The 27,957-nt window shown below is 32.7% G+C and overlaps 1 protein-coding gene, 1 non-coding gene and 1 pseudogene across 3 annotated transcripts; 1 reads left to right on the forward strand and 2 right to left on the reverse strand.

Moving 5' to 3' along the window:
* The first annotated feature begins 1,043 nt into the window (after window positions 1-1,043).
* On the forward strand, window positions 1,044-1,114 carry TRNAG-GCC (transfer RNA glycine (anticodon GCC)). The gene has a single exon. It is a non-coding gene; the product is annotated as a tRNA-Gly (tRNA).
* Window positions 1,115-2,171: 1,057 nt separating this feature from the next.
* Window positions 2,172-5,980, reverse strand: LOC145001035 (lysine--tRNA ligase, cytoplasmic-like; annotated as a pseudogene). Its single transcript, XR_013661448.1, has 17 exons — window positions 5,869-5,980; window positions 5,720-5,788; window positions 5,452-5,617; window positions 5,248-5,344; window positions 5,059-5,144; window positions 4,893-4,990; window positions 4,764-4,826; window positions 4,580-4,705; window positions 4,211-4,493; window positions 3,893-3,987; window positions 3,597-3,753; window positions 3,318-3,461; window positions 3,170-3,238; window positions 2,942-3,085; window positions 2,817-2,857; window positions 2,653-2,704; window positions 2,172-2,472 (listed from the first exon to the last, which is right to left on the reverse strand). The product of XR_013661448.1 is annotated as a lysine--tRNA ligase, cytoplasmic-like (transcript).
* A 14,729-nt stretch (window positions 5,981-20,709) lies between these two features.
* Window positions 20,710-22,565, reverse strand: LOC145002191 (putative membrane-associated kinase regulator 2). Its single transcript, XM_078961483.1, has 2 exons — window positions 21,207-22,565; window positions 20,710-21,113 (listed from the first exon to the last, which is right to left on the reverse strand). The coding sequence occupies exons 1-2, from the start codon at window positions 22,393-22,395 to the stop codon at window positions 20,971-20,973; spliced, it is 1,332 nt and encodes a 443-aa protein (XP_078817609.1). The 5' UTR covers window positions 22,396-22,565; the 3' UTR covers window positions 20,710-20,970.
* Window positions 22,566-27,957: the final 5,392 nt, after the last annotated feature.

A 27,957-nucleotide genomic window follows, 5' to 3' on the forward strand; every position in this document is an offset into this window, starting at 1 on the left:
GATTAAGCACTTGAGCTCAAACTTCAGATCCATTACTCAAATGTGCTCTAGAACCATAAAGTCTCAAACTTTAAGACTTTGGTTAACTAAAAAGGGCTTAATACATGGTCTTAACCCATTAAGACCTCCTACAAAGAACTAGGGACCAAACTAGCTCAAGGGACCTCATTTTTATGCCTTAGGACCCATCGTAAGGTCTAAAAGGACAACTTAACTCGACCAAAGCAAAGCATGTACAATATTGGGACTCTTGGGACAAGAAGGATACCAAAAAGTAACCAAAACAAGATCTACACAATTCAAGCATAAAGGTAGAAGCTTTATACCTTCTAAAGTTCCCCAAGATAGTGATAACCCCATATCTAGAAGCTTGATTCCTTCCTTGACTCCTCGAACAAATAGACTTAAAGCGTAAATTGAATAATTTATGAAATGAAAGTGTTTCTTATGTTAATAAAATGAACATAATTCATTCTAACAAACCAAGTACAAAGAACAAAACCATGAAACCATTAAACGATTAAGTTTAAAAAAAAAACTTGAATTCATGAGACCAATTAAGAGAAACATTTACAACAACTAATGAAACTTGCTACAAACCATTAAATGGTTGAATCATTAGTTCCATTTACCACGTCTTTTTCTCTTATTTGATTTCGACAACAATTGATGTTTCTTTTTTTCTTTTTCTTTTTTTGATTTGATTTACAAAATACTCAACAACTCAAATGATTAAAGCCCAATCAAACTTCAAAAATATAAAATGTTTTTTAAGATCATATCGACATCGACATAGTAGACTATTTAACTATCAAACTTATTAAATCTATCTTTATTTTATAAGATTTTGAATTTAAATCCTTTTAAAAGCCTTTAAATACTATAATCCATGTTCCACCTTATAAGATTTTTAGCGTAACGAAATAATGTATATATCAAAACCAAATCACTTTTCAAATTTAATTGTTTCGCAAGTACTTTGCATCATGTGTCGACGTCCCTATCAAAATCTTATAGAATTAATCGTATCGCATAGCCATAAGGCACCAGTGGTCTAGTGGTAGAATAGTACCCTGCCACGGTACAGACCCGGGTTCGATTCCCGGCTGGTGCATTTCTTTTTCAACAAAGCCACGTGAAGAACCTTGTTGCGCATATGAGCTTTGTTTAATTTGGTTGCTTTTTTAAATGTTTACAAAAAATATATATATTAAAACTTACCACGTAAATTACTTAATTTTCTTTTGAAGTTATTCATATAACATTTGGATAATATTGTATTTATTGAATATCATCGTAACAATATTGTACTACGTGTCTACATATAAAAACGAGCATTTTCCTACAAGTTTATATTAAAAATTTGGAAGTAGCATATCACTAAGTTGTAAATGCAAACTATCTTTGAATCACCAGAAATCTGAGAGACAAACTCTAGTGTGAGAATGTGAGATTGAAAGAATTTTAGACATCAAAGTTACATAAGATTGATGGTGAAATGCTAAATACTAAGTATTATTTTTGTGAGCGAGTATAATACTTTATATTTTTATGACTTATAATTATACTCATGACTATTCATTATTTGATGTTTTTTTTATCAATATCATTTATTTGCAAAATCCCACTTGATGGTTGCATAACCATTTTTGAGTTTCAATGACAGCGACAGAAATATGTCACGAGAAAAACCTTGTCATTAAATGTTAGTGACGGACAGCTTGTAGCAAATACTTTGGGCTTTTGTTGCAGTTCCATCTCTAATCTATTGCTGATTTTGATGTCGTTTTCTCTGAAAACTAGGTCTGGTTCCCGACAAACAAGAAACAATTGGAATCTCTTTTATTCACAAAATTCTGAATCCAAAATAAACTGTCGCTCCTAACCAGAATCAAGAAAATTAAAAGCCAAGACAGATTCTCCAATGTAGGAACTAAATAAGGAAACGATATACTTGAAAATAATAGATAAAGCTTAAAAAAATAAACTAGTATTGAGAATCCAGAATTAAACCATCTTCAAACGGGTCGTTTATTGGGACAAACCGGGTCCATTTGCATCAGATTTATTTCTGAATGGACAATTTTTACCTAAAAATCATAGTCATAGTTGCTAATATAATTAACGATAATTGATTAGGTGTCGACTAGGTTGCTATTCCATAACCATAATTCACAAATGAAATTCAAATTTTATTCCCCAAAATCAAAACAAAACATTAACATTCGACTACCAAAATAAAGTTCAATATCAAAGTATTGAAAGTTTGAAACCAAATCACAAAAAAACTAAAAGTGTCAAAGTCTAACTAGATGGTAGGTTTCCTTGGTTGAGCTTTATGATTTCGTTATACATTTTGGCGATTTCTTGTTTTTTGGCATCAATTTCATCATACAACTTGACGATTTCTTGTTTTTTCGCATCTGTCTTAAGCTCTTCCTTAATTTCCTTACGAACACGATCTACAATAACCTACACAAACAACAATAACCAAGTTTACACCTAATTAAACATCAAAACATAACATTCAGTTAAAACAATGTACTTTCAACTTGAATTCCGAAAACCAAGGGTGTTTATAGTTTAAATCAAGATGTAACAAAGTGAGAAAGACATGTATAATAGGTAAATGGTGAAGAAGTGAAAACAAACCTCTATGTTGTCTAGTTTTGTACTTGGGGCTGCTTGACAAGACACCAACAACCTGTGTGGATCAGTTACACACCGGTTAGTGATTAACAAACAAAACTACATGTTTTGTTTCACTCCCGGGGAAAAATATAATAATATAATTTCATGTTTTCTGGTAGTGGTACCTTTCATCCTGTGGTTTAATTGTCGGGAAAAGGATAACTTCCTGTTTTGTTTACCCAAACATTAACAACATTTAAAAACCAAAAAACTAACGAAAAAAAAAAATGAAAAAAAAATAGACACAAACCTTGATGTTCAGTGAATCGGTCAACAACATAGTAAGACGGTCAACACCCAAACCCCAACCGCCAGTTTGCGGCAACCCATATTCAAGAGCCGTACAAAACGCCTCATCCAAAGCCATCGCTTCATCATCTCCCGATTGTAGATCCTAATATTTTTTGAAACAATGAGTAAATAAATAAAAATATATTCACAACGTTTTTATCTTCCTCGGCATATTAAAAAAAAACACCTTTAATTGATCTGCAAATCGTTGGCGTTGTACCACTGGATCATTCAATTCGGTGTACGCATTCGCAAGCTAACAAAATAAAAACAAAAGATAAAAAGAATTATTATTATAAAATAATAATAATAATTAGAGTACTGTATGTTGATACCTCGTGCTTGTTGATGAACAATTCGAAACGTTCAGTCAAGCCTGGTTTGGATCTGTGCCATTTGGCCAAAGGACTCATGATTTCCGGATGATCCATTATGAAACAAGGATCAACACATGTCTCCTCCAAAAAATGTCCCACAAGCTGACAAAACACGATATACCACAAATTCAAGTTACAATAATTACCAATAAATAACAATGTATGATCGAATGAATTGGTTTGGATGTTATTTAAAGATGGATCATGCATGCATGCATGGGGGATTAATATTCGTACTTTGTCTAGTAGACGTGCGGTTGTTTGGGGTGGAGGACATTTGATTTCAAATTTTGCACATGCACCCGCAAGATATTTATTGGCTTCATCACTTGCTAGGTCTTTGGGTATGTTAAGATTACCCATTTTTTCCAACTCTCCAATCATATCAATCCTTCTGAAAAAAAATTCAATTATCTTCATGTTACAAAAAGCAGTTTCACTTCAAGTAAAATCAATAAAACAACATTTGCTATTTAATTCTTGCATCAAACCTAAACTCAATAATTATATATATAATCTAGTAAGAAAATGACCTGAAAGGTGGGGTAAAGTCTTTCAATGGGATCATTCTCATACCCATTCGCATGGTATTTAACTTTGTAGCCACCTGTTAGCTCCTTCACCATGCCTAATTCATCAATCGTTATACTTTAGCATAATTTGTGTATATTTGGTACCTAAAACTTTTTTTTTTTCAATTTTGGTCCTTACGTAAAATTGAGATCAAGAAGCCTTAATTCAAGAATCAAAACTCAAATAAGTTTCAGTTTTGGACAAAACACAGAATAAATAAATAAATCATCAATGTAATCTACTCTAATTAAAATAAAAATTCGAGCTTAAATAATTACCACTTAACAATTATGCAGTTATCTCCATCAAGTCATAGTAGTCAGCATAAGCCATATAAAATTCACAAGTAGTAAACTTTAGATTATGTGTCAAATCAATCCCTTCATTCCTAAACTGTTTTCCAATCTCATAAACACAATCATGTCCACCAACAACAAGCTTTTTTAGATAAAGTTCAGGGGAAATTCTCATAAAGAGTCTCATATCCAAATCATTGTGATGTGTCACAAATGGTCGGGCAGCTGCCCCACCAGCAACCGTGTTCAACATCGGAGTTTCAACCTTCAAATTTCAATAACAACAAATATAATTAATTACCAATTAACAAATTAAAAAAAATGTATGACTAACTAATGGCTTTACTTTACCTCCATGAAATCAAGATTCTTAAGAGAGCTTCTGATGTATTCCACGATTTTTGCACGGGTATCGAATATAAATCTCACTTCTGAATTTACCATTAGATCCAAAGGGCGTTGGCGATATCATGTTTCCTAGAATAAAAAATAATTAAATTTAAAAGGTGGAGAAATGAATATTGAATATATATACCTGATCTTTTAATACATATGCATCAGGATTTATGCCGCTTCCTGAAATCCAAGCATGAGTTTTCTGTAACAATTACACATTACTAAACAAGGGTAAATTCGTACATACATTGATATTAACAAAATTTACCTTCACATTGCCTTTTTGCCTTGGCATCATATGAAGACAAGGAGTTAACACGTTAAATGTTTTTGGGAAAATACTCAGCTCTCCCCTATTGCTTTTTCCTGTTATAATAAAAAAGTTAGAAGAAAAAAACAAATCAAATTTTCAAAAGGAAACACAATTTGCACACCTGGAAACCCAACAATACCAACTACATCTCCACATTTCACACTAGAATGAAACTTGGAAAATTCGGCTTCACCCAAATCAGATCTCCTTCAAAAACAAAGATAGATTTTAGAGTTAATTAAAACGACAAAAAGTCGAAAACAAAAGTAATCTGCATTTTGAGGGAAATATTAAATTTAATTTGTGTCACCTTGCATCGGCCATAACTTGCACTTTCGTATCTTTGATGCCATGAAGATCATAAAAGAAGAGCTTTTCTGCAGAAGCCCGTTTGCTTATAATTCACCCTGGAAAGAGGACAACAATTATCAGCATCAAGATAAATTAAAAAGGAAATTAATTAAGTCTATGTGTATATATTTTTATGTTTGTATTCAATGGGACCCACACCCACCTGATAAAGATACTTGAACATCCTCCACATACTCTCCACTGTTTAAGCTTTCATATTTGTTTATGAATTCAATAATGGACATGGAGACATGGAATTTGTGAGGGTAGGGGTTCAATCCTGTTGCCTTCTGGACAGCAAGTGTTTTCAGGCGATTTTCAAGAAATTGCTGCAACAATCATAATCAATTGTATTATATATAAAGAGAATATGATCTTAAAATACACATTAGAACCAATAATTAAGACAAGAATTAATTAATTAACTATACCGTTGGATCCACGTCCTCATCATCTGCAGTAGACTGCTTCTGGACTTGTGATTTTGGCATGGCAGCAGCCTGTAAATTAAAACCACCACAATGACAAGATTATTGTTAGGTTTAAATTTAATTTTAAAACAAGCGTAACGTTAATTCACCTTTTTCTCCTTCTCATGATTCTTAAGACGCCTCTTTTCCTCCTTCTCTTTGTTCTTCAGCTCCTTCTTTCGAGCACTTGGTCAAAATCAAACACAAAATATTAAATCTTAGAATCTCTATTCATGCAAGCAAATGTTATAATAGTAAATGATTGCTGCTAGAGGGAATGAAAAGTTGAAAACTCACTTCTTGCTTAAAACCTCAGACTCAGAGTTGTTGATTGAGACGTGATCAGCAAACTTAGCATCCAAGTCCGCATTGTAGGTGAAGATTGTATGGAAGAAGACTCTGTAATTAATTAATGGCGTTTCAGTTTTGGAAGAGATCGAGATCTTAACTCTTTTTAACAATTAATCAAATACATCCGTTTACAAGAGGAACACCGATAGACGGGGGACTTACGTGTTCAGAAGGGTCGAAAGCGGTATACTCACTGCAGGTTGCCGCCGATGAAGACGATCGATAGTTGATGGATACAATATATATGATATACACCTTATTAATATTGCTTACTCTCCAAGTTATTATTGCTTTCTCTGCAAATCACACGCTTCAAAAAAAAAAAAAAAAAAAAAAACGGAATATTTTTCTCATTTATTTCCATATCCTTTCAATTAACTTTTATTTAATAACAACTACTAATTATAATTTATAAAATTTTGTAACATCATCAATAGTTTATATTAATAGGCTGCCGGTATGGAAGGTAGGAGACACGTAGGAGGATGACTTGTCAACTCCCAAGATGCGTGAACACCGCCCTCATCTCCAGTGCTTTGACTGTGGCGTGACGTGGAGACGGACTGAGACGAGTGATCTGATTGGTTATTCGCTTTGTTGACCGTTTGCACCATACGACCGTTGATATATTAAAGACACTTTTTCAACACAAACACACATATTCACCAAAAAATACTCATTTCTCACATTTTTATGGATCCAAACCAAAATATCCCAAACTCCTCAAACACTGTAAATGATCCATTAACAAATCTTAGCTACATACAATTAATAACATTTCTAATTCAACAACCTATATTCATCAATCTTCCATACAACCCACACTACTACCAACAATAACAACCACCACAATTCAATCAACCCTAGTTTCAAGTCTTTCAACAACAACCTTCTCCGCAATTTCAACCCCAAACTTTCCAATGTCAACAAATTTCACAACCATCTCAAGTTCCATTATCTCAACATATAAACCTCGACAATGACGACGACGAACGGGTTGAAGAAACACAACCACGTCGTAGAAGGCAAAAAAAAAATCAAAAGATCCAAGGAAAAAGAAAAGTAGGCAATGGACCGAAGAGAAGGAGGCAACTTTAGCTAAAACTTGGATTTTCATATCACAAGACGCGGATGTCAGCAACGCGCAAACGGGTCAAACCTTTTGGAATCGTATTTTAGACCACTTCCACGCATTATTAGAAAGCCAAAAGAGTCAGACATATGACTCGGTGTGAAGAAACGAGAGATTTGCGCCTCTATTTATAGATTGAGAAAATGGATTATGCAGGCATACATAATGGGTATGTTGGGCGTACTGCTTGTTATGCTGGGCGTAACCCTTCCAAGTGTCATAATCTTGTGCAAAGCCGTGGGGAGGAAGGTATGGCCGGGATTGTGCCACGTGTCGCTTCGAAACTTAACCCATAATTTAATTTTCTTCCAAATTCTTTAACTTTCGCATACGAGTTCCGTTTTTGATGTTCTTTATATCCACGCGTAGCTAGAGAAGTGATCTACAACTTTAGTTTAGACTCCGTCGGCTAATACTGACTTTATTTTTAAAGTTATATTTTAACAGGCTTAGACAGTTAATATCCGTTAAAAATTCATAACTTTGTCATCGACGTCCGTTTTTGACGTTCTTTATATCCACGCGTAACTAGAGAAGTGATCTACAACTTTAGTTTATACTCCGTCGACTAATATTGACTTTATTTTTAAAGTTATATTTTAACAAACTTAGACAGTTAAAGTCCGTTAAAAATTCATAACTTTGTCATCGACATCCTTTTTCGTCTATCTTTATATCATTGAGCTCCTATTAACGAGATCTTCGATTCTCGTTTAGGTTGTGTCGGCTAAAAATCGATCGATCTAAAATACAATTTTCGGGCTATGTACTGTTATGCAAATTCTTAGAAAAAATCATAACTTACTCATACGAAGTCAGATTTGGACGTTCTCTATATGCACGATTTCGGTTTAGCGTCTACTACGGCTTTCTTCTAGATTGCTATGGCTAAAAAGTAGCTTATCAAAATTACACTTTTTACATTACGTGGAGCCATGCCGGTTTAGTCGGAAAACTTCGACGGGTTATAACTTCTTCGTTAGAAGTCGGATTTCAGCGTTCTTTATATGTACGGAATCCTTGTGAATATACTATAACTTTGGTTAAGATTATTTACTCTAAATAATCTTCTATCAAAAAGTCATTTTAACGCTATTGTCTCTAAATTGACTAGCCCGAATCTGCGGGTTTTACAATTATCTCCCCCTTAGGATGATTACGTCTCGGAATCAACAACGAAACAAGGCTTGTATAATGAATCCTACATTATCTTTTCATCCTAGGTAATAATCGTAACTCTTATGTCCTTTCAAATGAATATCTAATTCTTGGACTTCTTGACTGCTCGCGGTGCTCAATTTTGCACCTGCTCTTTGTACTATGTTGGACTTTCAATTACCATCATAAACCGATGGGTCATGTTCTAATGACCTCACGTTGTATGATGCAACGCGTAGACTCAAGTATATTAGAGTCAAATTCCAGAATGGAATAAACCTCCCTTCATGTTCTAATGTGATACAATCACTTTCTAGCATGTAGAACTTCTAGCTACATGATTCTTACCTTAACAACGATTGTGATATTTCTATTGATCGATTTGATTATCTTTTACTTCAATCTTTTGTCTTAAGTCGGATGCTACGTTGATCTTGGCTATCTGAACCACGTAACATACTTATCTTAATCGGACTCGATTTGAAATAACCACTATTGTCGGAATAACAATCATCTTCTTAATTATTACTGAAACGATGGGAATGACAAACATGAACAAAGCGGAATCAATTATTTTTCCGCAACTAAACGCACACTAAGGGTGCGTTTGGTAGTGGAAATTTCTTTCATTTTCTAAAAAAATGTTTTCAGAAAATAGAGTTGAGTTTTCATTTTCAATTTTCAACGAAAAATTTAGAAAACGCATTTGGTTGAAACCGGAGGAGTTTTTATTTTCCATCTTAGAAATTTGGAAAACTGTAAAAATCACTTTTTTAATTTACATACAATTTGAAAAAATGTAAATTTTCATTTTCTTGGAAAATTATGGAAAACTGAACGAATCAAACGTGTTTTTAAAATTTCCGTTTTTCTTGGAAAATTTTCCTAGAAAATTGAAAATTTTTTCTACAACCAAACGCACCCTAAAGGTGCGTTTGGTTGTGTAAAATTGTATTCATTTTCTAAAAAAAATGTTTTCAGAAAATAAAATTGAGTTTCATTTTCAATTTTCAATGAAAACGCGTTTGGTTAAAACTTGTGAAGTTTTCATTTTCCATCTTAGAAATTTGGAAAACTATAAAAAAATCACTTTTCTAATTTACATACAATTTGGAAAACTGAAAATTTTCATTTTCTTGGAAAATTTTGGAAAACTGAACGAACTAAACGCGTTTTCAAAATTTCCGTTTTTCTTGGAAAAATTTCCTAGAAAACTGGAAAATTTTTCACAAAGGCACTTCAAGTATTTTGGTTTTCTTTTTGCTACATTGGTCCCAGGTTGATGTAAGTCTCATATATGAAGGCTTTTGGATGTTAGAATGCATATATGGTATTCCTAGAATCACTACAAGAAATAAATCCTTTAGCGGCGATACTATTAGCGGCGACTATTGGCTTTACCGGCGACTCTAGCTAGAGTCGCTGATAAAGCCAATAGTCGCCGCTAATAGTGTCGCCGCTAAAGGGTTGTCACCCGAATCCGCACTTTCCCCCTACATTGCATCTCAACCGTTCGATGAGATATCCAATCCAACGGGTGGGGTGCCTTATCCGGTCTAACCTAATACCGGCGACACGCATGTCGCCGCTAAAACTCTAAAAAGTCGCCGCTAATTGTCTGCTAAAAATGACGTGGTACCCTTCCCTCCAGTTTGTCGCCGCTATTAACAATTGTCGCCGGTATTGACCCTCGTGTCGCCGCTAATGGTGTCGCCGCTATTGATGATCGCAGATAAAAAAAAAATGCACGCAGATTACAGTTCCTTCTTCATTTCCCTTTCTGTTTGCTTCGAGTTCCTTCACCATTTTTCCGATTTCTTCTTCAATCTGCTTCTTTCAAGCAAATTTCTCCCCTCATTGTTCCAAGCAAGTGTCCCTAGGTGTGGTTAAAGCTTTGGGATCAATTTCTACCTCCATTTCTTGAAGAAAGGTAAGTTTTATTTTGATGATTTCATTTTTGTGTTGTATGAATGATAATAAATTGCTCATGTTCTTTATTTTTGGTGGTGTTGTTTTGGATTAGAAGCATTGTTCCAAGCAAGTGGTTAAAGCTTTGGGATCAATTTGTAGGTGCCTCCATTTGTTGAAGAAAGGTAAGTTTTTTTTTTATGATTTCTTTTTTATTTTGTATGAATTTTGATTTGTAGCTTTATGTAGTGATTGAATGATAATAAATTGTTCATATTTTTGTTTTTGGTGGTATTGTTTTGGATTAGAAGCAAGTTATTCAATTTTTTGTTTGTGGTTATTTAATTGCAATTAGTTGTATAGCTTCAAGTTGTATTTATATGTGAAATTATGTGATAATTGTCATATGTGAAAATTGGATTGTATATTTTGTATTTGTTTGAATATATGTGAATTTGGTATATATATTCCAATGTATGTGTGTTTGATGTATATGTGGTATATTAGTAGAAGTTATATGTATTTGTTATAAGTAGAATGTTATTGTGTGTATGTGAATGTATGTATGTTTGTTGTAAATGTGATATATGATTGTGAAACTTTTGTATTTGGTATAAATAGGATGTTATTATGTATATATGTGAAATTATGTGTATTTGGTTTAAATAGGATGTTATTTTGTGTGTATTTGTATTTGATGTATATGTGGTATATGTATGTAAAAGTATGTGAATTTCACCTTCTTATGTATTATGTAAAACTATGTGGTTTTGGTATAAGTAGGATGCTATAATTGAAATAAAAAAAATACATTATTTTTATAAATTGAAAAAAAAAAACACAAAAAAAAAACTATAAAATTGTTTAAAAACTTATATACAAAAACTAGAAAGCTTCTAGTTTTTACCCAAGCTAACTCCAAATTAATTAACCAATAAGTTATATAGTTAACTTATAATCGGAAAAAAAAACACAAAAAAAATTATAAAAATCTTTAAAAACTTATATACATTTTAATCTCGACGGTAAAAAAAACAACACAACAACATAATACGTATGTAAAAATATGTGGTTTTCTTATAAGTAGGATGCTATAATTGAAAAAAAAATACATTATTTTTATAAATTGAAAAAAAAAAAACACAAAAAAAAACTATAAAATTGTTTAAAAACTTATATACAAAAACTAGAAAGCTTCTAGTTTTTACCCAAGCTAACTTACAAGTAATTTTAATTAAAATTAATTAAAAAAATGCATAAATAAAAATTTTTAATTTATTTTTTTCATTTCTTTATTACTTAATTTTTGTATTATTTTAGATGTAAAAAAATGTGGATTGAAAAAAAACAATGCTAATTCTGTATACTAAACTTTAAACCCAAAATTATGTTTCAGCAACATCATGTCTATTGATAAAAGCTGGACTACTAATCCATATCGAAACCATCCCGAGTTCCAAGCAGGACTCAAAGCTTTTATTGAGAAGTCGAAGTTGCACGTTGATAGTAATGGTAAAATCAGATGTGCGTGTGAAAAATGTGATAACCGTTACTTCAAGTACCCGACTGTAGTTGAACGCCATATATTTATAAATGGTTTCAGTAAGGCGTACAAAATTTGGATCTATCATGGTGAATCTTTTATTCCTCCCGTTGTCTTGCCAAGTAACGAAATGGCCGATTTAATCGACGATGTGATGTGGGAGTCGAGAGAAAATGATACCAACCTCGATGAAGGAACCTCGAATACAAGGGGTAGCGGTGTGGATGATGATTTTGCACAGTTGTTGGAAGAAATGGAAACTCAATTGTATACTGGTTGCATCTTTTCTTCCCTTGAGTTTCTAGCAAAGTTAATGCATATCAAGGTGAACAACAAATGGACTGATAGTTCATTTGATCAACTCCTTGAGCTCTTGCAATTAGCATTTCCCAAAGGCAACAAGGTTCCCCTTTCACATTATCTAGCCAAGAAGAAACTAAAGTCTATTGGCCTGGGGTATGAGTCGATACATGTGTGTAAAAACGATTGTTGTCTCTTTTGGAAAGAACATGATTCATTGCAAGTTTGTCCCGTTTGTAAAGAGAGCCGATGGATCGATAAAAACACCAAGGGTAAGAAAGTACCTCATAAGGTGTTACGGTACTTTCCTGTGACCCCTAGACTACGACGTTTATATTGTTCGAGGCACACTGCAAAAATATGATTTGGCATAGTACCAGACGTTCAGAAGATGGTGTGATGATTCATCCTGTTGATGGGGAACATTGGCAAGATTTTGATAAAAAATACCCCGACTTCTCGAGTGAACCCCGTAACGTACGCCTAGGTCTTTCAGCTGACGGTTTCAATCCATTTGGAAACATGTGTAATCCACATAGCACATGGCCGGTCATACTCACCACATACAATCTGCCACCCTGGCTTTGTATGAAAGAGTCATCATTCATGTTGACTTTGTTGATTCCAGGACCGAAAGCTCCAGGTAAGGATATGGATGTTTTCCTTAGACCGTTGGTGGAAGAGCTTAAACATTTGTGGAACTCAGGCGTACGTATTAAAGATGCGGCGACAAACACATTCTTCACGATGAGAGCTATGTTGTTGTGGACAATAAACGATTGGCCAGCTCGTAGTAGTTTATCGGGTTGGAGTGGGCAAGGGTATAGAGCATGTGCTACTTGCAATGAAGACACTCCTTCGTACCGTGCAACAAACAAAGTCGTATACATCGGTCATCGTCGTTTCCTAGATGCTAATGATCCGTTAAGAAAGAGGTTGGACTTTAATGGGATGGAAGAGACAAGACCCGCTCCGAGACACTTTAATAATGATGACATACAAGAGCAACTAGGTCGTCTACTAACTCGTAAACCGGGTAAACATCCTGAGCATGGAGGCGGGGAGCCAAAGCGGCAAGATTATGAGTTGAACTGGTCGAAGCGAAGCATTTTCTTCGAACTAGAGTATTGGTCTTCTCTACAGTTGAAACACAACATAGATGTCATGCATGTCCAGAAAAATGTGGATGAGAGTTTGTTAGGTACTCTCCTAATGAACGATAAAAGCAAAGACACATCAAATGCACGAGAGGACTTGAGAATTCTAAACATTCGGAGAAATGAATGGTTGCAAAAAAATGGTGACAAGTTTCATAGACCCCAGGCAAGATACTCTTTCACGAAATCTAGTCGACAACTCTTTTGTCAATTTATTTCTATGTAATGTGTATCTATAATAAAAATTGTATTTGTATATCTTATAATTTTTCAGGAAATGATGAGAGTGTGGCTGTTGTTTATGTTTACCATGGCTGCTGTCATGGGTCGTGGACATGGGGGAGACGGAGCTGAGGACCCACCTTTCCCAGGTGGTAGAGGTCCTGGCCAGCACGAGCAGGACGGTAAGTCTTATCATGAATTTTTATTTACTATTTTTGTTCAATTATCATAAATTAAATGTCGTTTCTAATAATTTTTAATTACATTTGTAGTTGAGGGACGTGCCCGAAGGAAAGCTCGAGGAAAAGCAAAAAATATAAAGCTTGAAAAAACAATCTTGCAGAACCAGGGGAAACCAATAGCCATGCAATTTGATAGAGATATCACATTTAATCCCGTAGGAGAGGCGGGAGACATGTTTTCCCGAGAAGTTGGGAAAACAATGTGGCAGATGGTCCCTTTCGACAAATGGAGTTGGAAAAGAGTTTCCCCTGAAATAAAGGACACTGTATTACAACATTTAGCGGTAATTATTTATTTAAATATATTTTATAGGTTTAACTATAATTGTTTCTTACTTGGTTAACTTTTTTTTTTATTGTAGACAAAGTTTGATCTCAATCAAATGTACCAGGATGCACAAGCTACTTTATTGACAGAGAGTTTTCAAGCAGCCTTGTTAAGAGGTTTTCGAGAGCGTAAAGCCGATGCAAAAGAATATTTCAACATGGTCGGAGGGTATGAAGATATCCCGAGAGCATTGGCAAATCCTCCGGATGGTATGCTTGTTGATAACTGGGAGAAGACAGTTGAGTATTTTCAAACTGACGAACACAAAATTGCTTCAGAAAGGAACAAAAAAATCCGTGAAAAGCAAACAATTGTGAATCGTGGGGGTTCGAGCTCGTATAGCAGTACTTGCTATAAGAAGGTACCGTACGATACATGTAATTATTTATTTAAAATATAATCTAATTTTTAAACTTAAACAGAACCTTAAGAGAGTGGAAACATTTCGCAAAGCTCATACCGATAAGAATGATGTATTTGTTACTGCTGAATCGGAACAACAATATGTAAGTATTTAATTATAAATTTATCATATATTTAAATGTTTATTTATACTTAATTGTTACTCACTTTTGGGAGTTACAGAATCGGTTAGTTGAAGAGCTGCTAGAACAAACTCAAGGTGAAAGTGAGTTTATGCCAACTCAAGAAAGAGCTACGTTCGAGAAAGTATTAGGAGAGCGACGTGGCCACATTAGAGGCATTGGCCGCAAACCTTCTGGTCTCCCGACGATTCCACAGCCTTCGCAACCATCACAACCACCATCACAACCATCACAGGTAAAATAGCAATCTACTTTAGCATCGTAAAATGCATGTTGATTTGGTAGTTTTGGTTTTGTGGTGGTTATTTGCTAAAAAGTTTGGTAATTTAGTTTTTGTCCCAAGTGCAAAATATAGCAATGTACTTTGGTTTTCTATCTTACTTTAAAAATAACAATGTATTTTGATAGTTTTTGTTATTAATTATGTAGTTGGAAAATATAGCAATGTACTTTGTTTATGTTTGACGATCTAACTTATAATTTTATATATATTGTTATTAATTATGTAGTTGGAAAATCTTCGTGCAATGCTCGCCGACCCGGCATGTAGGGATGAGCTTTATTCGTTTTTTCAATCCCAAAACAATCAAGGAAACGATGGGAACGGCGATGAGGGTATGTAAAGAATGGGTTTTATTTGCATATGTTGTCTCGTTTTGCTACTTAGTAGAATGTAAAAATTTTGCTGTTTTGCTACTCGGATAGTATGACTTTTGATATTTAATTGTATATTGGATGTTTGTTTGTAATAGGATGTTTGTTTGACACTATTATGTTTGATATTTAATAGGATGTTTGTTTTGTAATTAGCGTCGACACTATTGGTTTTGATATTTAATCGAATATTGTTATTACCGGCGACACTTTTACCTGCGATATTATCACCGGCAACACTTTTACCTGCGATATTATCACCGGCAACGAAAATCGTTATTTAAAAAAAAAAATTGAAAACAATTTACCGGCGACAGTTGTCATTACCGGCGACACTTTTGCCGGCGACACTATTACCGGCGACATATGTCATTCCCGGCGACAACATTATTAGCGGCGACAATTGTCAGTAGCGGCGACATACTAATAGCGGCGACTATTATCTTTAGCGGCGACAAACTGATCAATAGCGACGAGTCAGTACCGGCGACTCATTACCGGCGACGCGTCGCCGCTATTATCAGTACCGGCGACATTTGGGACTTTTACCGGCGACTTTTGTCGCCGGTAATGGCCTTTTTCCTTGTGGTGAATGCCTCAAAGAAATAGCTGTTGACACCAATTAAAGATATTTTAGTTCTTTGATTTGGTTCTCTTTTGGGTGCATTGTTCCCTGTTGATAGAAAAGTTTAACTTTAATCTTTTTGTTGTACATTAACCAGAAGTTTCCAATATTTGTTTCACTGAAATGGTTCTTGCCAACATTACATATCCACCTCTACTATTTAATGGTTATACACTTCATTTATCTTATATAATTTTTTGGGCTTCTAATAACCATCATTTGCCCTGGCTATAGTGCAGCTATGTGCGTGTGACATCAAGAACCATTGGGAACCACAATCACCCATCTTTGTGATGATACTTTATGCTAGGCATGAAATGTTAATACTTATATTAACAAATTTTCCATTCATATGTTTACTATTGCTCACTAGTTGCTGGGATTTGGTTTCGTTCCAGCATGTTAATCTTTTACAACTAAAGGCTCTTGGAGAATGATTTAGGTTAGTATGAGTAGAATATGGATTAACTGAAGCAAACCTTGTACTAGATGATTTAATGGGGTTGTTAAAATGTTTATTCACTTTATCTTATTTTCTTATGAGAAAACTTGATGCATATGAATTATGATTTCAAGTATTTTTGTAAAAGAATGATTCATTCTTCCTATTTTTTCATGAATAAACTTGGTGTACATTATGTCATATATTATGAAATGACAAGTTTTTGGATTTAACCATTTTTAAGACTGATTTGATCCAAAGATTACTGTTAACTTGTAGTTTTATTTCTCTAGGTTTTTATTTCTGTTGATAATATGCAACAGTAGGTACTGGAAAATGTGAAAAGAAAGAGTAAAAGTATTGAGGGGCAATTTTGTCTTTTATTGATGATATGCAAAAGAAAGTACGAGTTAAAAGGGAGATGTGTAGGTGAATTCTCGAGGATATACATGGAAAGTGAAAATGGTATTTTGCAATTTTCTTGGCCAAATTTTTATGAGTCGTGATGTTTGGAGTTAGATTGAATGATATGTGAACATGGCTTTTATGATTGATGTTGTTGGTCTTGATTAGAAATTTGTTATCAGTTTAAGATACTAGAATAAAAAAAAGGATGTTATGACAATGTCACTAGTAATTTTAAAATGATCAAGCCTCTTTATTTCGGTAGTAATTTTAAAGTGTTAAGCAATTTGTAAGAATGCTTCATAAAACATGATTTTTATTTGACCACCCATTTATAATTTGGGAATTCATTCTTTGAGTCTAATATTCAAATGTTACATATTTAGCACCCTTTTCATTCTTTTAAACTAAAAAGAAAGCAACTTTAATAAAAAAAAAGGAAATAATCGTAAATCAATAGTTATTAATTTAAAACACAATTAATGATGCTTAATTTTTACATCTTGACATTTATCTTATTTATTCATCAATTTCGTTTGTATTTATATCAGAATTTTAATTTAGAAAATGCTTAACGATTACATCTTTGACATTTAACGATTACATCTTAAAGGTTTAAGGGGATCCCTTTTATGTTAGAATCAATATATGCATGTTGGTAGGCTTTAAGACCAATCCCTTTGCAAACTAAAAGCTTAGTTGGTTGTCCAAGACAACTAAAAATAATTAAAATATAACGAAAACCCATCAAAGGCTTTTGGTCCACCAAACATATAATTGGGCTTTCTCATTTCTCAATTTTCCTTTTAATTTAGGTTTTTAATATATTAACATTATCAAGATATATTTATAATATAAATAAATAAAATATATTAAAATATGTAGAAATTTTCTACATATCAATGTTGATATATTTTTGTATATAAAATATTGGATTGGGTCTGATTAGATAAAGTTGGTAATGAGTGTAAAAAATTAAGAATGGTTGTTTGTACACGTGGAAAATAAAGAAAATAATTTTTTTTAATAGATAGTTGGATTGAAAATAATTTTTTTTAATAGATAGTTGGATTGAACTTGGTTGTGAATGATGATATATTGTTGGTTATTTTCTTAAAATTTGAAAATTTATGATTATATAAGATCATCTGTAATACTCATCATTAACCACTATAATGGTGGATGTCACATCATCATCACTAACCACCAGTAAAATGTTGGTATACCCACAACTATATCCTTCTTATTTTTTAATTTTAAATAAAAAAAAATATACATTTTATTGTAGATAAAGATAAAGATAAGAAGAAATTTGATTGGAAAACCACTAAGATTCGGGGGTGGTGTGTACTAACCATGATCGTGAACATCTAGACCACGACAATTTCGTGTTATGCATAGCAGACAGTCTAATAATATGAAAGTTACAACTTTTTTTTTTTTTTTTTTTTTGTGAATAATTAGAAATAAAATTTTAAAAGCTTTGTATTTAGATAATTAAGACGTTAAAAGGAGAAAAAAGCGTAAACGTCTTTTTCTAACAGTGATTAAGCCCCACATTCACAAGGTTAAGCTGAGTTGACCACTTTGGCACACTTTCCCCATCTTTGACCTCTTTCTTCCCCCCAAAAAAACACTTTGTTTAGCTCCCAAACATTATCCTTTAATAAAGAGACAATACAATTCAATGTCCAGAAAGTACAATCCTATATTGCTATATTTATGATTTAATAAAGATCATTATTTCTCATGCTAAATAATAATGGATAGAGTTATTTCTATTCAATAAGATAACTTTTTACAGTAGAATTTAAAATTCAATTTACCTATTTATACGGAACAGATAAAATTTGTGACTTCGTTTTCTTAAATCTCTTTACTAAATAAATTTTTTAATGGCTTAACATATTTTTTAAACCACATGTTTTGTAAAACATTAAAAACAAATATTGTACTCTTTTTTTTTTTTTTTTTTTTTTTTGGAACAGGCAAGAAATTTATTAACCAAACTAGGCAAGACGCCAAGTTGGAAAGAGAACCACCAAACATAAGTAATGGAAAAGAGGAAAAAAAAAAACATCACAAATAAGATGGTTTAGATGGTGAATAGGTTACAACACCATTTCATCCAATCTCCATTTCCCATTTTGCCCATATGTTTTACCCATCCAAACACCAATAAGATCATGTTTTCAACTGTTTTAGCAAATTTTGATGGAACGTTATTAAATACTATGCCGTCCCCGATTGTGGCCTTAAAGATGGAGAAATAGTACAAGGGAAGGCTACCGAGCATAGATTTCATGAGTGTAAGCCTCCCACCCATGGACAAAGTAGCAGCCTTCCACGAGGATAAACGTGCTTGGACTCAATCAATCAAAGGTTTCCAGTTTTTTATTAGGCCCATGTTGGCCTCCACCGGAACACCTAGGTACGAAGATGGAAACGACCCTGCTTCACATCCAATAACCCTTGTAGTGGTAGCGAAGTCACGATCAGAAACACCAATACCATATAATTTGGACTTTTGGAAGTTCACCTTTAAGTCGGACACCACATGAAAGCACTTTAAAATTCTCGACAAGTTTTTGAAGTTGGCTCTCGACCATTTTGTAGCAAAATTTGCATTGTCTGCATAAAAAAGGTGTGACAGACATACCACACTTCTAGGGAATGAAATACCTTGTATTATTGATTTTTGGCATGCTTCTTTAAAGGCAATGTTGTGTCCCTCCATTGCAATAATAAACATCAACGGGGAAATAGGATCTCCTTGCCAGACTCCTTTACATTACAAATTCATTCGTAGATGAGCCATTGACAAGAACAGAGGCCCGTGTGGTGGTGAGACAGTCGGATATCCATGATCACCATTTAACTCCAAAACCCATTTGTACCATAATTGAGTCTAGATATCTTCAATGCATCGAATCGAATGCTTTATCTAGATCAACCTTGAGGAGGAACATCTTTTGTTTCGCCTTTTTCGCCCAAGCATAGGTCTCGTTAATGATGAGTGGACCATCAAGTATATTCATACCCTTAATAAAAGTAGTTTGGGATTCTCCAATTAAGGAACTAATGACAAATTTCAAGGGTTTATCGAGGGTTTTTGCAATTATCTTGTATATTTTAATGCAATTATCTTCTAATATAAATATAAAGATCTGAAATATTTATTATATAACAAAGAGCTTCTGCTTATTATTATTAGATGTTATCGTTTCTACTTTAATCGAAGGTTCAATCCCTGAGTCATATATAAATGAAATTAATAATATATTAGATTTGTCATTCAAATAAAAAAATTATAATTTTTATTTTAATTAATTCAAAATAGTAATAGTTTTTTAAGGTAGGTTTTGATCTCAAGAAAAAAAAGATACCTTGAAGATCAAAATAAGTCTTTAGATTTATAAAAAAATCCAAAACAACAATAAACTTTTATAACGAGCATCAATAAATAACCAGAAATTTAATTTAATTTAAAATGAAAAAAAAAGTATCACAACAAATATTCTACCAATCTTATTTGATAATTATTTGATAAGAATCTAAAAAATGCATTAAAATATTTTTTATAAAGAAAATATAACATTTCTTTATTAGTCATTAAAAGTTTAAAAGGAATCATGGCAAATTGATAAAAACTCATGGAAGAATCATCACATGCAGAATAGATCTTAAAACAAAAACATTGATTATTATACGTTATAATAAAAGAATAATGAGACTTTCTTGTTGTTGTATTTACTTTTACCTTTCTATAAATCATTAATTTGATTTAATAGTTTCGATTCCATTTACAATTTTTATTTATTTCTTATCAAGAAGAAATCTTGAATATTTATCCAAAGATACATTCATTTCATTAATTATATATCAAAAACATGTATTTTTTTTTTAAAAGAAAATGGATATGAATTAACAAATAACAAATTTGATAAGAATAATAAATATAATAATAATATTAATAAGTAAGTTATTATACGATGTTACAGAAGCTTTACAGGACTCCATTAATGTCTAATTTACTACTGTGGGGGCATTCCATTGACTACATAATTTACCAACTATGGCCCTCTCTACTCGATTGATTATTGCAAACTCATTTCAATTCTTCCTCGTTTTTATCACAATCAACATCAAAACCTGAAAAATCCATACGATTTTCCCGCTTTTTGACTACGATCATTAATCTCATTTGCTTTTGTTGTCGTTGATTTCCTCCGTCTCCTTACATTCCGCCGCATCGGACGACGAACTGTTTGCGCTTTTAACGTACGCCGCCGCCGGATCGCTGCCTGATCTTGATAAACTTGATGAACAATCCGACCCTGAATCTGTAATTTTTTCAACGAATTTTGAAAACTTTGAGATGTTTGGAGTATTTAACATTGTCGAAAATTAAAATGAAATTTGATTGATTTTGTTACCTCTGGACGCTTTGAATGATCTCTTGCAGTGTAAAATGGCGCTCTGTATCCCATCCTGTTGTTGTAGTAACGAATCGTCGCGACGTTTTGACGATATTGTTCCTGGAGGTGCGGCGGCGACCACCGCCGTAGAAGCGGACCGGCTCTTTCCTAAATGCTTGCAAACAACGCGAAGTCCGGCCGGTAAGTTGCCTTGTTTCAGTCCTTTGGCGTTGCTCATCAGAAGCGGTGGCTCTGAAACTTCTGGAATCGATTCCTTTTCTCTCTTAGGAGACTGTTTTTGTTCTTCCGACGCCGGCGATGCTACCATACTCGACTTGGTTGCCCTTGGTAAGTTTAGTTGGCCGGAAAACTTCAACTTCTCGCCGTATTTCTTCGAAACACGAACGTATAGAGGCTTCACTTTTCTCAGATACTTCTGCATCGATTCCTTTGAAAATTTCTTCTCCTCAGAAACCACGTCGTCGTTTTGTCGCTTTTTTGGAGCTTTTGAACTGTTATGTCTCTTGAACAATGACACAATCGGAACTTCTTCCACTTTAAATTTCACCGTCATCGACTTGCCGGAACCTTCATCTTCTCCGGTTTGATCTGTTGTCTGTTTTTCTTCCTTGGAATCCGAGCAACCAGATGCGTTCGCCTCCGAACTTTCACTCCATTTCACATTCGATTTCTTAAACTTCAACATCATAACTCGAAGCTTCGTCGCCGATTTCATCAACGAAACACGAAGCTGCGGGGGCTTTAAGTTAGTCTCCGTTGTCCGGTCAACAGGAACGAAACCGCCGTTGAAGAACAACTCATCGGAGGGAGAAACCGAAACATTCGCATCATTCGTACTATCACCACTGGAACCAGACAAAAGCGTGAACTTTAACTCCCTCTCATCTGATTCCTCTTCATCTTCTTCATCCTCCTCTTCCTCGCCATAATCGACACCGTTTCCTGTGTCACCGTCTTTGGTATCCTCATCATCTCCTCCTTCCGCCGGTAAACTGAACTCCAAGTCAAAAAACGGTCCGTGATCATTCTCGTCGTCTTCGTCGTCTCCCGTGTCGGAGGTTTGGGTGCTGACTGCTGTAACAATGGTGGTGGCGGTGGGTGAAGCAGCGGAAGTTGTTACGTTAGCATTGGCGCTTCCATCACCGCCATTACTCCTCCAGTACCTTAGCAAGCTGAAAGCTTCCATAGTTGGGAGAGCCAGAATACAAAGTGATGGTGGTAAAAAGGAGGAGGAAGAAGGAGAGACTTGGTGGGTTTAAGGTGTTTGTTTAATGGCGATGAAGTACAGAATCAGAGAGTAAGTAAAGCTTTTTCTCTTTTCACTATTGAGAGAGAAGAACATATATTACTTTTTAACAGTTCATTTGGAAATTTATCCGATTAATATTAAAAAATATATATAATTTTTAATAAATATATAAATATTAAATGCACAGGATGAAATATGTAAAATGGTACTTGCTAGGGTTTGTCTGGTAGTTTCGTATATGTGGTTGAAGAAACAGAGTAGTCATGTGAGTGCTGTAGTATATGTAAGCGTGTGTGTCAGAGGAATATGGAATTAACGCTTTTACCCCTTATGTTTCAATCCACTTCATGGAAAATGGTCTATTTATCAAAGATCGAAACTTAGTCACAATTATATAGGGATAAACTCAAACTTAGAGTACTTATATTTTACAATGTGTAAAACTGGTATGTTATATGAGTTGATTAAAGAACATAAAATATTAAAATGTAAATAATAATTATTTTTTAAAATAAAATTTTGAAATAATAAATAAAGAAACATATTAATTGCAATTTATTATAATATTTATTAATTTGATATTTTACATATATAACTATAAGATTAGATTATATGGTTTTTTAATTTTAAAAATTAAAAAAACCATAAATTGATATTTAGATATTATTTATTTAAAAAATATCATAAGTATAAAAATTTATTAGAAATTGACATGCGGTAAAATTGTTTATTTATTAGAAAGAATATAAAACTAGACAAATTTTGGACTGTTTTATAGGCCCAAATTTTGGGGTGTTCTATACTTGAAGGCATGATATCAATAGACCAAAAATCTTTTGATGTGATTTTCTTTGAAATTTACTCATCAAAGTAGCTCCTTTTGGCAATTTACTTAGTTATAGTTCACTTTAAAAACAAAATATTGAACTTATTTTGACATTTTTACCTTTTTGTTAATCAACTATAATCAAATTACTAAAACGCCCCATACAAAGTGCGGAAATGAAAATCATATTTTATGGGTAGAAAGGTACTTATACAACAAGACCTTGAAGACATTTTTTTTTTTTTTTTTTTTTTTTTTGAAGTTTGGCTTATTTATATTTTAGTAAAGAGTATTGATGATTGTTAAGTATTTTTTATTCTTATGAAATCATATTTGTATTAACATTATATAATATAAATTTATTTTAATAGAATATCTTTCTAATTGTTTTTTTTATTTATTTTTACCATTCAATATTTCCATTAATACTTAATTTTTAAAAAAATTGATTTAAACAACAAAAATTCTGCATATATTTTTAAATATTAATGTGTTTTTAAAATAATCCTTCATATTCATTTCATATACTCTAATAATAAAGCTGTTGAGAGAAGAGGAATCTTTTATTCTCCTTTTCAAATGTTAACGTATGATTGTCAAATGTACTTTTTTTTAACCATGTAAATTGCATATGAAACAACAAATATTTATAATAACTTATTACATAATATTTTGTTATGTATTTAATACCTATAAATTATGAGTAACACATATATTAAAACTTCACTAGCTAACCAACAAAACACTTACGAGATATGAAATGAGGGGAATTTTTTTTTTAAAGAAAAGTATTTGAGATATTTAATGTTAATCCCACAAATTTTGCTAATCAATTGAAGTATGATTTTGTAAATCATGCCTAAACGAGAGAAAGACAAAGTTAGTCAATGGGTCTAGTGGGCTGTATTGTTGTAGTTAGTACTTAGTAGGGATATAGGGATGTCCCCAAAGTTGAACACAATCACCCTCTTTTTCTAGCACAACTTTTATTTATTTATTTATTTATTTTTTAATTTTTTTTATTTTTATGCATTACTTAAATATAATATGGTGTTAGGGAGTAATGATATGTGTAATATTTTTTAAAAAGGAATAAAAAAAATTAAAAGGAGTTAAGTGCATACCAAACATTTGGTGCACCCATTTCCTCTATTCTTATTATTTGTCTTGTGAGCAAACTATTTTATTCTATATTTAATTATTTCTAAATATCCAGTAATATTTAGAAGATATGTTATTTGGTATATTTGTAAAAGTTTTGTTTTGAAACTATTGAATTTCACTTAAGAATCTAGTAAAATATAAAATTTACGAGTGAAGAAGCAATAGTAAGAATAGGACTTTAAATCCAACCGATCCAATACACTTTAATTTAACACTTCTATAAAAAAAAAATAAAAAAAATAAAGATTAGAAAACTATAAATCGAACAAAATTGTTTTCTTTGGCTTACTCGCTCTAACAAGCATATTGTTTATGAACTTTCAATGTACTTAACATGTCCTAAGAATGACTATGTCTAAACATTTTTTCTGGCTAAATACTTCTTTCCCATTGCAGAAGGTCCAAATACTATCACATGCCATGTATATCAAGATTCCACCACTTTGAAATTAACTTCCAAATTTAGACCATTATCGGGCATAGGAAAAAAATGATCGAATAATTCCAAAGTGTGTATCACAACTACTAACAAAGGAGAGTCCACCTCAATCCTCCACTTATCAAGATTTACCTTTGTTGTTAGTTATTCATTGTCAACTTCCACATGGACAAGTTAACCTTAATGTGGGCCCAACTATTCAATCTAGTTATGAGTCCTTCCTAAATTAACATTTCTTTATCAATTTTTTTCCTACTTGATGATATATAAGACGCACAAGAAGCATCTAAGTCGCATTGTCATCGGTGACTTTGATCATATATGATTACTCTTTGCAACATTGTTTTCATGTTAGCTGATCGAGTTTCTCTCCTACTCTAGGTTCACGCCTCAAGCATGTCGGAAATAAACACAGAAAATAATAAGCTCTTCCCTTTTCCTCTCCAAATCGCCAAAACAATCTCCTATCTTTCTTATTATGATGTGGCCCATATTGAAACCCTAAGGGTTTCATGACAACTGAATATGCTTAAACTTTGGTAGATTGATAATTGAAGTCGATTAGGAACAAAATTGGACAAACTACACCTTAAGTCTCTCCTTTATTTATACCATCACACCCATAATTACCATGTTTCATTCAATTACCGTGATCATTTGAAAAGCAAACACTAAAAGTTGACGTACGCAATCTTTAAAAAAAATTAGCTAGCTCGTTATAACATAGCGTTTGGTAAACCTTAAAAATATTTTAGCATAATTTATAAAGTAGCTTATAAGTTAGCTTATCAAATAGTTTGTTAAACATAGCCTAAAATTCAAATCTCAAAAAATACAAAATAAATAGATATTAAAATTATTGTAATTAACACTTATTTTCTTTTTAAAATTATAAAGTCTAATTAGGATATATATGAATGATAATAGTCAACCAATTAATATATTTTAATTTAGACAACAACGAAGTAAAACTATATGATCAAATTAAAATTACATGTATCGATTTCTAAAGGTTACTGTCACTCATAAGTAATAAGTAAATAAGTATTTTATTTTCACAAAACATGCTTTATTAAAAAAAGTTACTATAGAAGGTAGTTGTAACTTTGTGTTCATAAAATATCACTATTTTTATGATTTTAATGTTTTTTTTTTTAACAAAAACAGTAGTTCATTATCTATTTATATAGTTTTTTTTTTTTGGATTAACAATAACTTATGAAAAAGTAAACAATTTGTTACTTATTTATGATACTAACTTTTTAATCTATGTGTTAGACTCCATTATCTTTCATTCGTCTCATGTTACGTCAGCACACTATAATTTCCTCGTCTATCTTTCACTCATTTTTGAACCTATGTTATACACATCCTTTTACCTTTCACTAATTTATTTACTTTTAATACAACGACTACTACTCCATATACATGTTTTTAATGTAGATTAACCGGAAAAAAAATGATATGTTAGGGAGCAAGGGGAGGAGAGAGACTCTCAGGCTAAGTCCATGGTAAGAAAGTAATCACGATGGCGTCGGGGGCTAATGGCCCGAAGCCACCTGAGCATCTCGATCCATGCGAATGGATGAATAACATATAGCCTTCTATAACCATATTACTAAGTTTGAAAATTAATTAAAGAAAAGAATTAATATCCATAGAGTTTTTCGACTTATATACAAATCTAATTATAACGTAATTAAATCGGTTTGAACAAAACATCATTATTATAATTGAAATTTTAATTTAATTTAATAAAAGTATTTTGTTTTTTGTATTTCCCATGTTTTTGTCAATATTTTCTTGTGGATAATCACGTTTGTTACTCTATGAATCGTGTGGAAATCATTTTAATATGAGTCATGCAGTTTTAATGTGTAATCTTAAAATTTTGAATTCATAATAACTTTTATCGTAAGTATTTTGAAATTGAATTATTGATATAATAATTAAACATAAGACAAAATTATAGAATTGGTTACTATGGTTAGTTAAAACTTTACATATAGTTCAAAAAAATTTCATCTTACATTGAAATTCTTAAATTAGAAAAATTTTCATTGTTTAGTCATTGGACTACTTGAAAGGACTATTTTATCATTTTATGTTTATTTTATTTTTATTTCTTATATCTAATTTAATGTGTTACATCCTATTTTTGACATAATTTTTTTTTTTCATTTTTAAAACATAGATTTAACATCCCATTTTCATTACAAGATCATCTAGATATATTTATTAAATATAAAAGAGAGTTTTAATGGAAGTCTTAAAACATTATTTCTTCAATATGAGTACACTAATGTTGGAATTTTTCCTCGATCAGAAGAACAACATGAAAAATAGTTATTCAACAATTAAGTAAACACAAGGCTTAGTGAGTTTCCTAAAATACCATATATCACAATACATATACAATGCATGCATATAATGACCTTTAGTGAGTTCCCTAAAACACCATATATCACAATACATATACAATCATACACATAATGGCCTTCAGCATAAAGTTGGTCTGCCCCTTAGCCTTCAGCATAAAGCTAGTCCGCCCCTTGGCCTTCAACATAAAGCTGGTCCACCCGAGTATATTGGCCTTTAGCATAAAGCTGGTCTGCCCTCAACTCCCCCACATAATATATCAACATATATAATAGTCATATAGACAAATAGTTGTTAGGTGCATTTTGTGCACCTTTTTGCACAACTTTTAGCCCTTTTTTATGTATGTCCTTAGCATAATTTCGTTGTTTTTATTGCATTTTAGCATATCTAGGTTAATTTCTTAAACAAGCTTATTTGCACTCTTTCATGTCATTTTCAGGTGAACCGGAGGTTGGAGCGCGCTTTTGGAGGTGCTAGGGAGCGTTGGTGAAGATTGCGGGACGAGTGGGCGAGAATCGGAAGAATTAGAAAAATCAAGTTTGGACGAGCATCCAGAGGGCAACACGGGGCGTGTTGGGTTTGCCTTAGAATCCAACACGGGGTGTCTCACTTTTTGACTTCGATGAACACGACCCGTGTTCATTTAGCCTATATGGACACGGGGCGTGTTGGGCTAGATGGGCATTTT

The sequence above is a fragment of the Lactuca saligna genome, chromosome 6, assembly GCF_052625555.1.
Source record: "Lactuca saligna cultivar CGN05327 chromosome 6, ASM5262555v1, whole genome shotgun sequence".
NCBI lineage: Eukaryota > Viridiplantae > Streptophyta > Magnoliopsida > Asterales > Asteraceae > Lactuca > Lactuca saligna.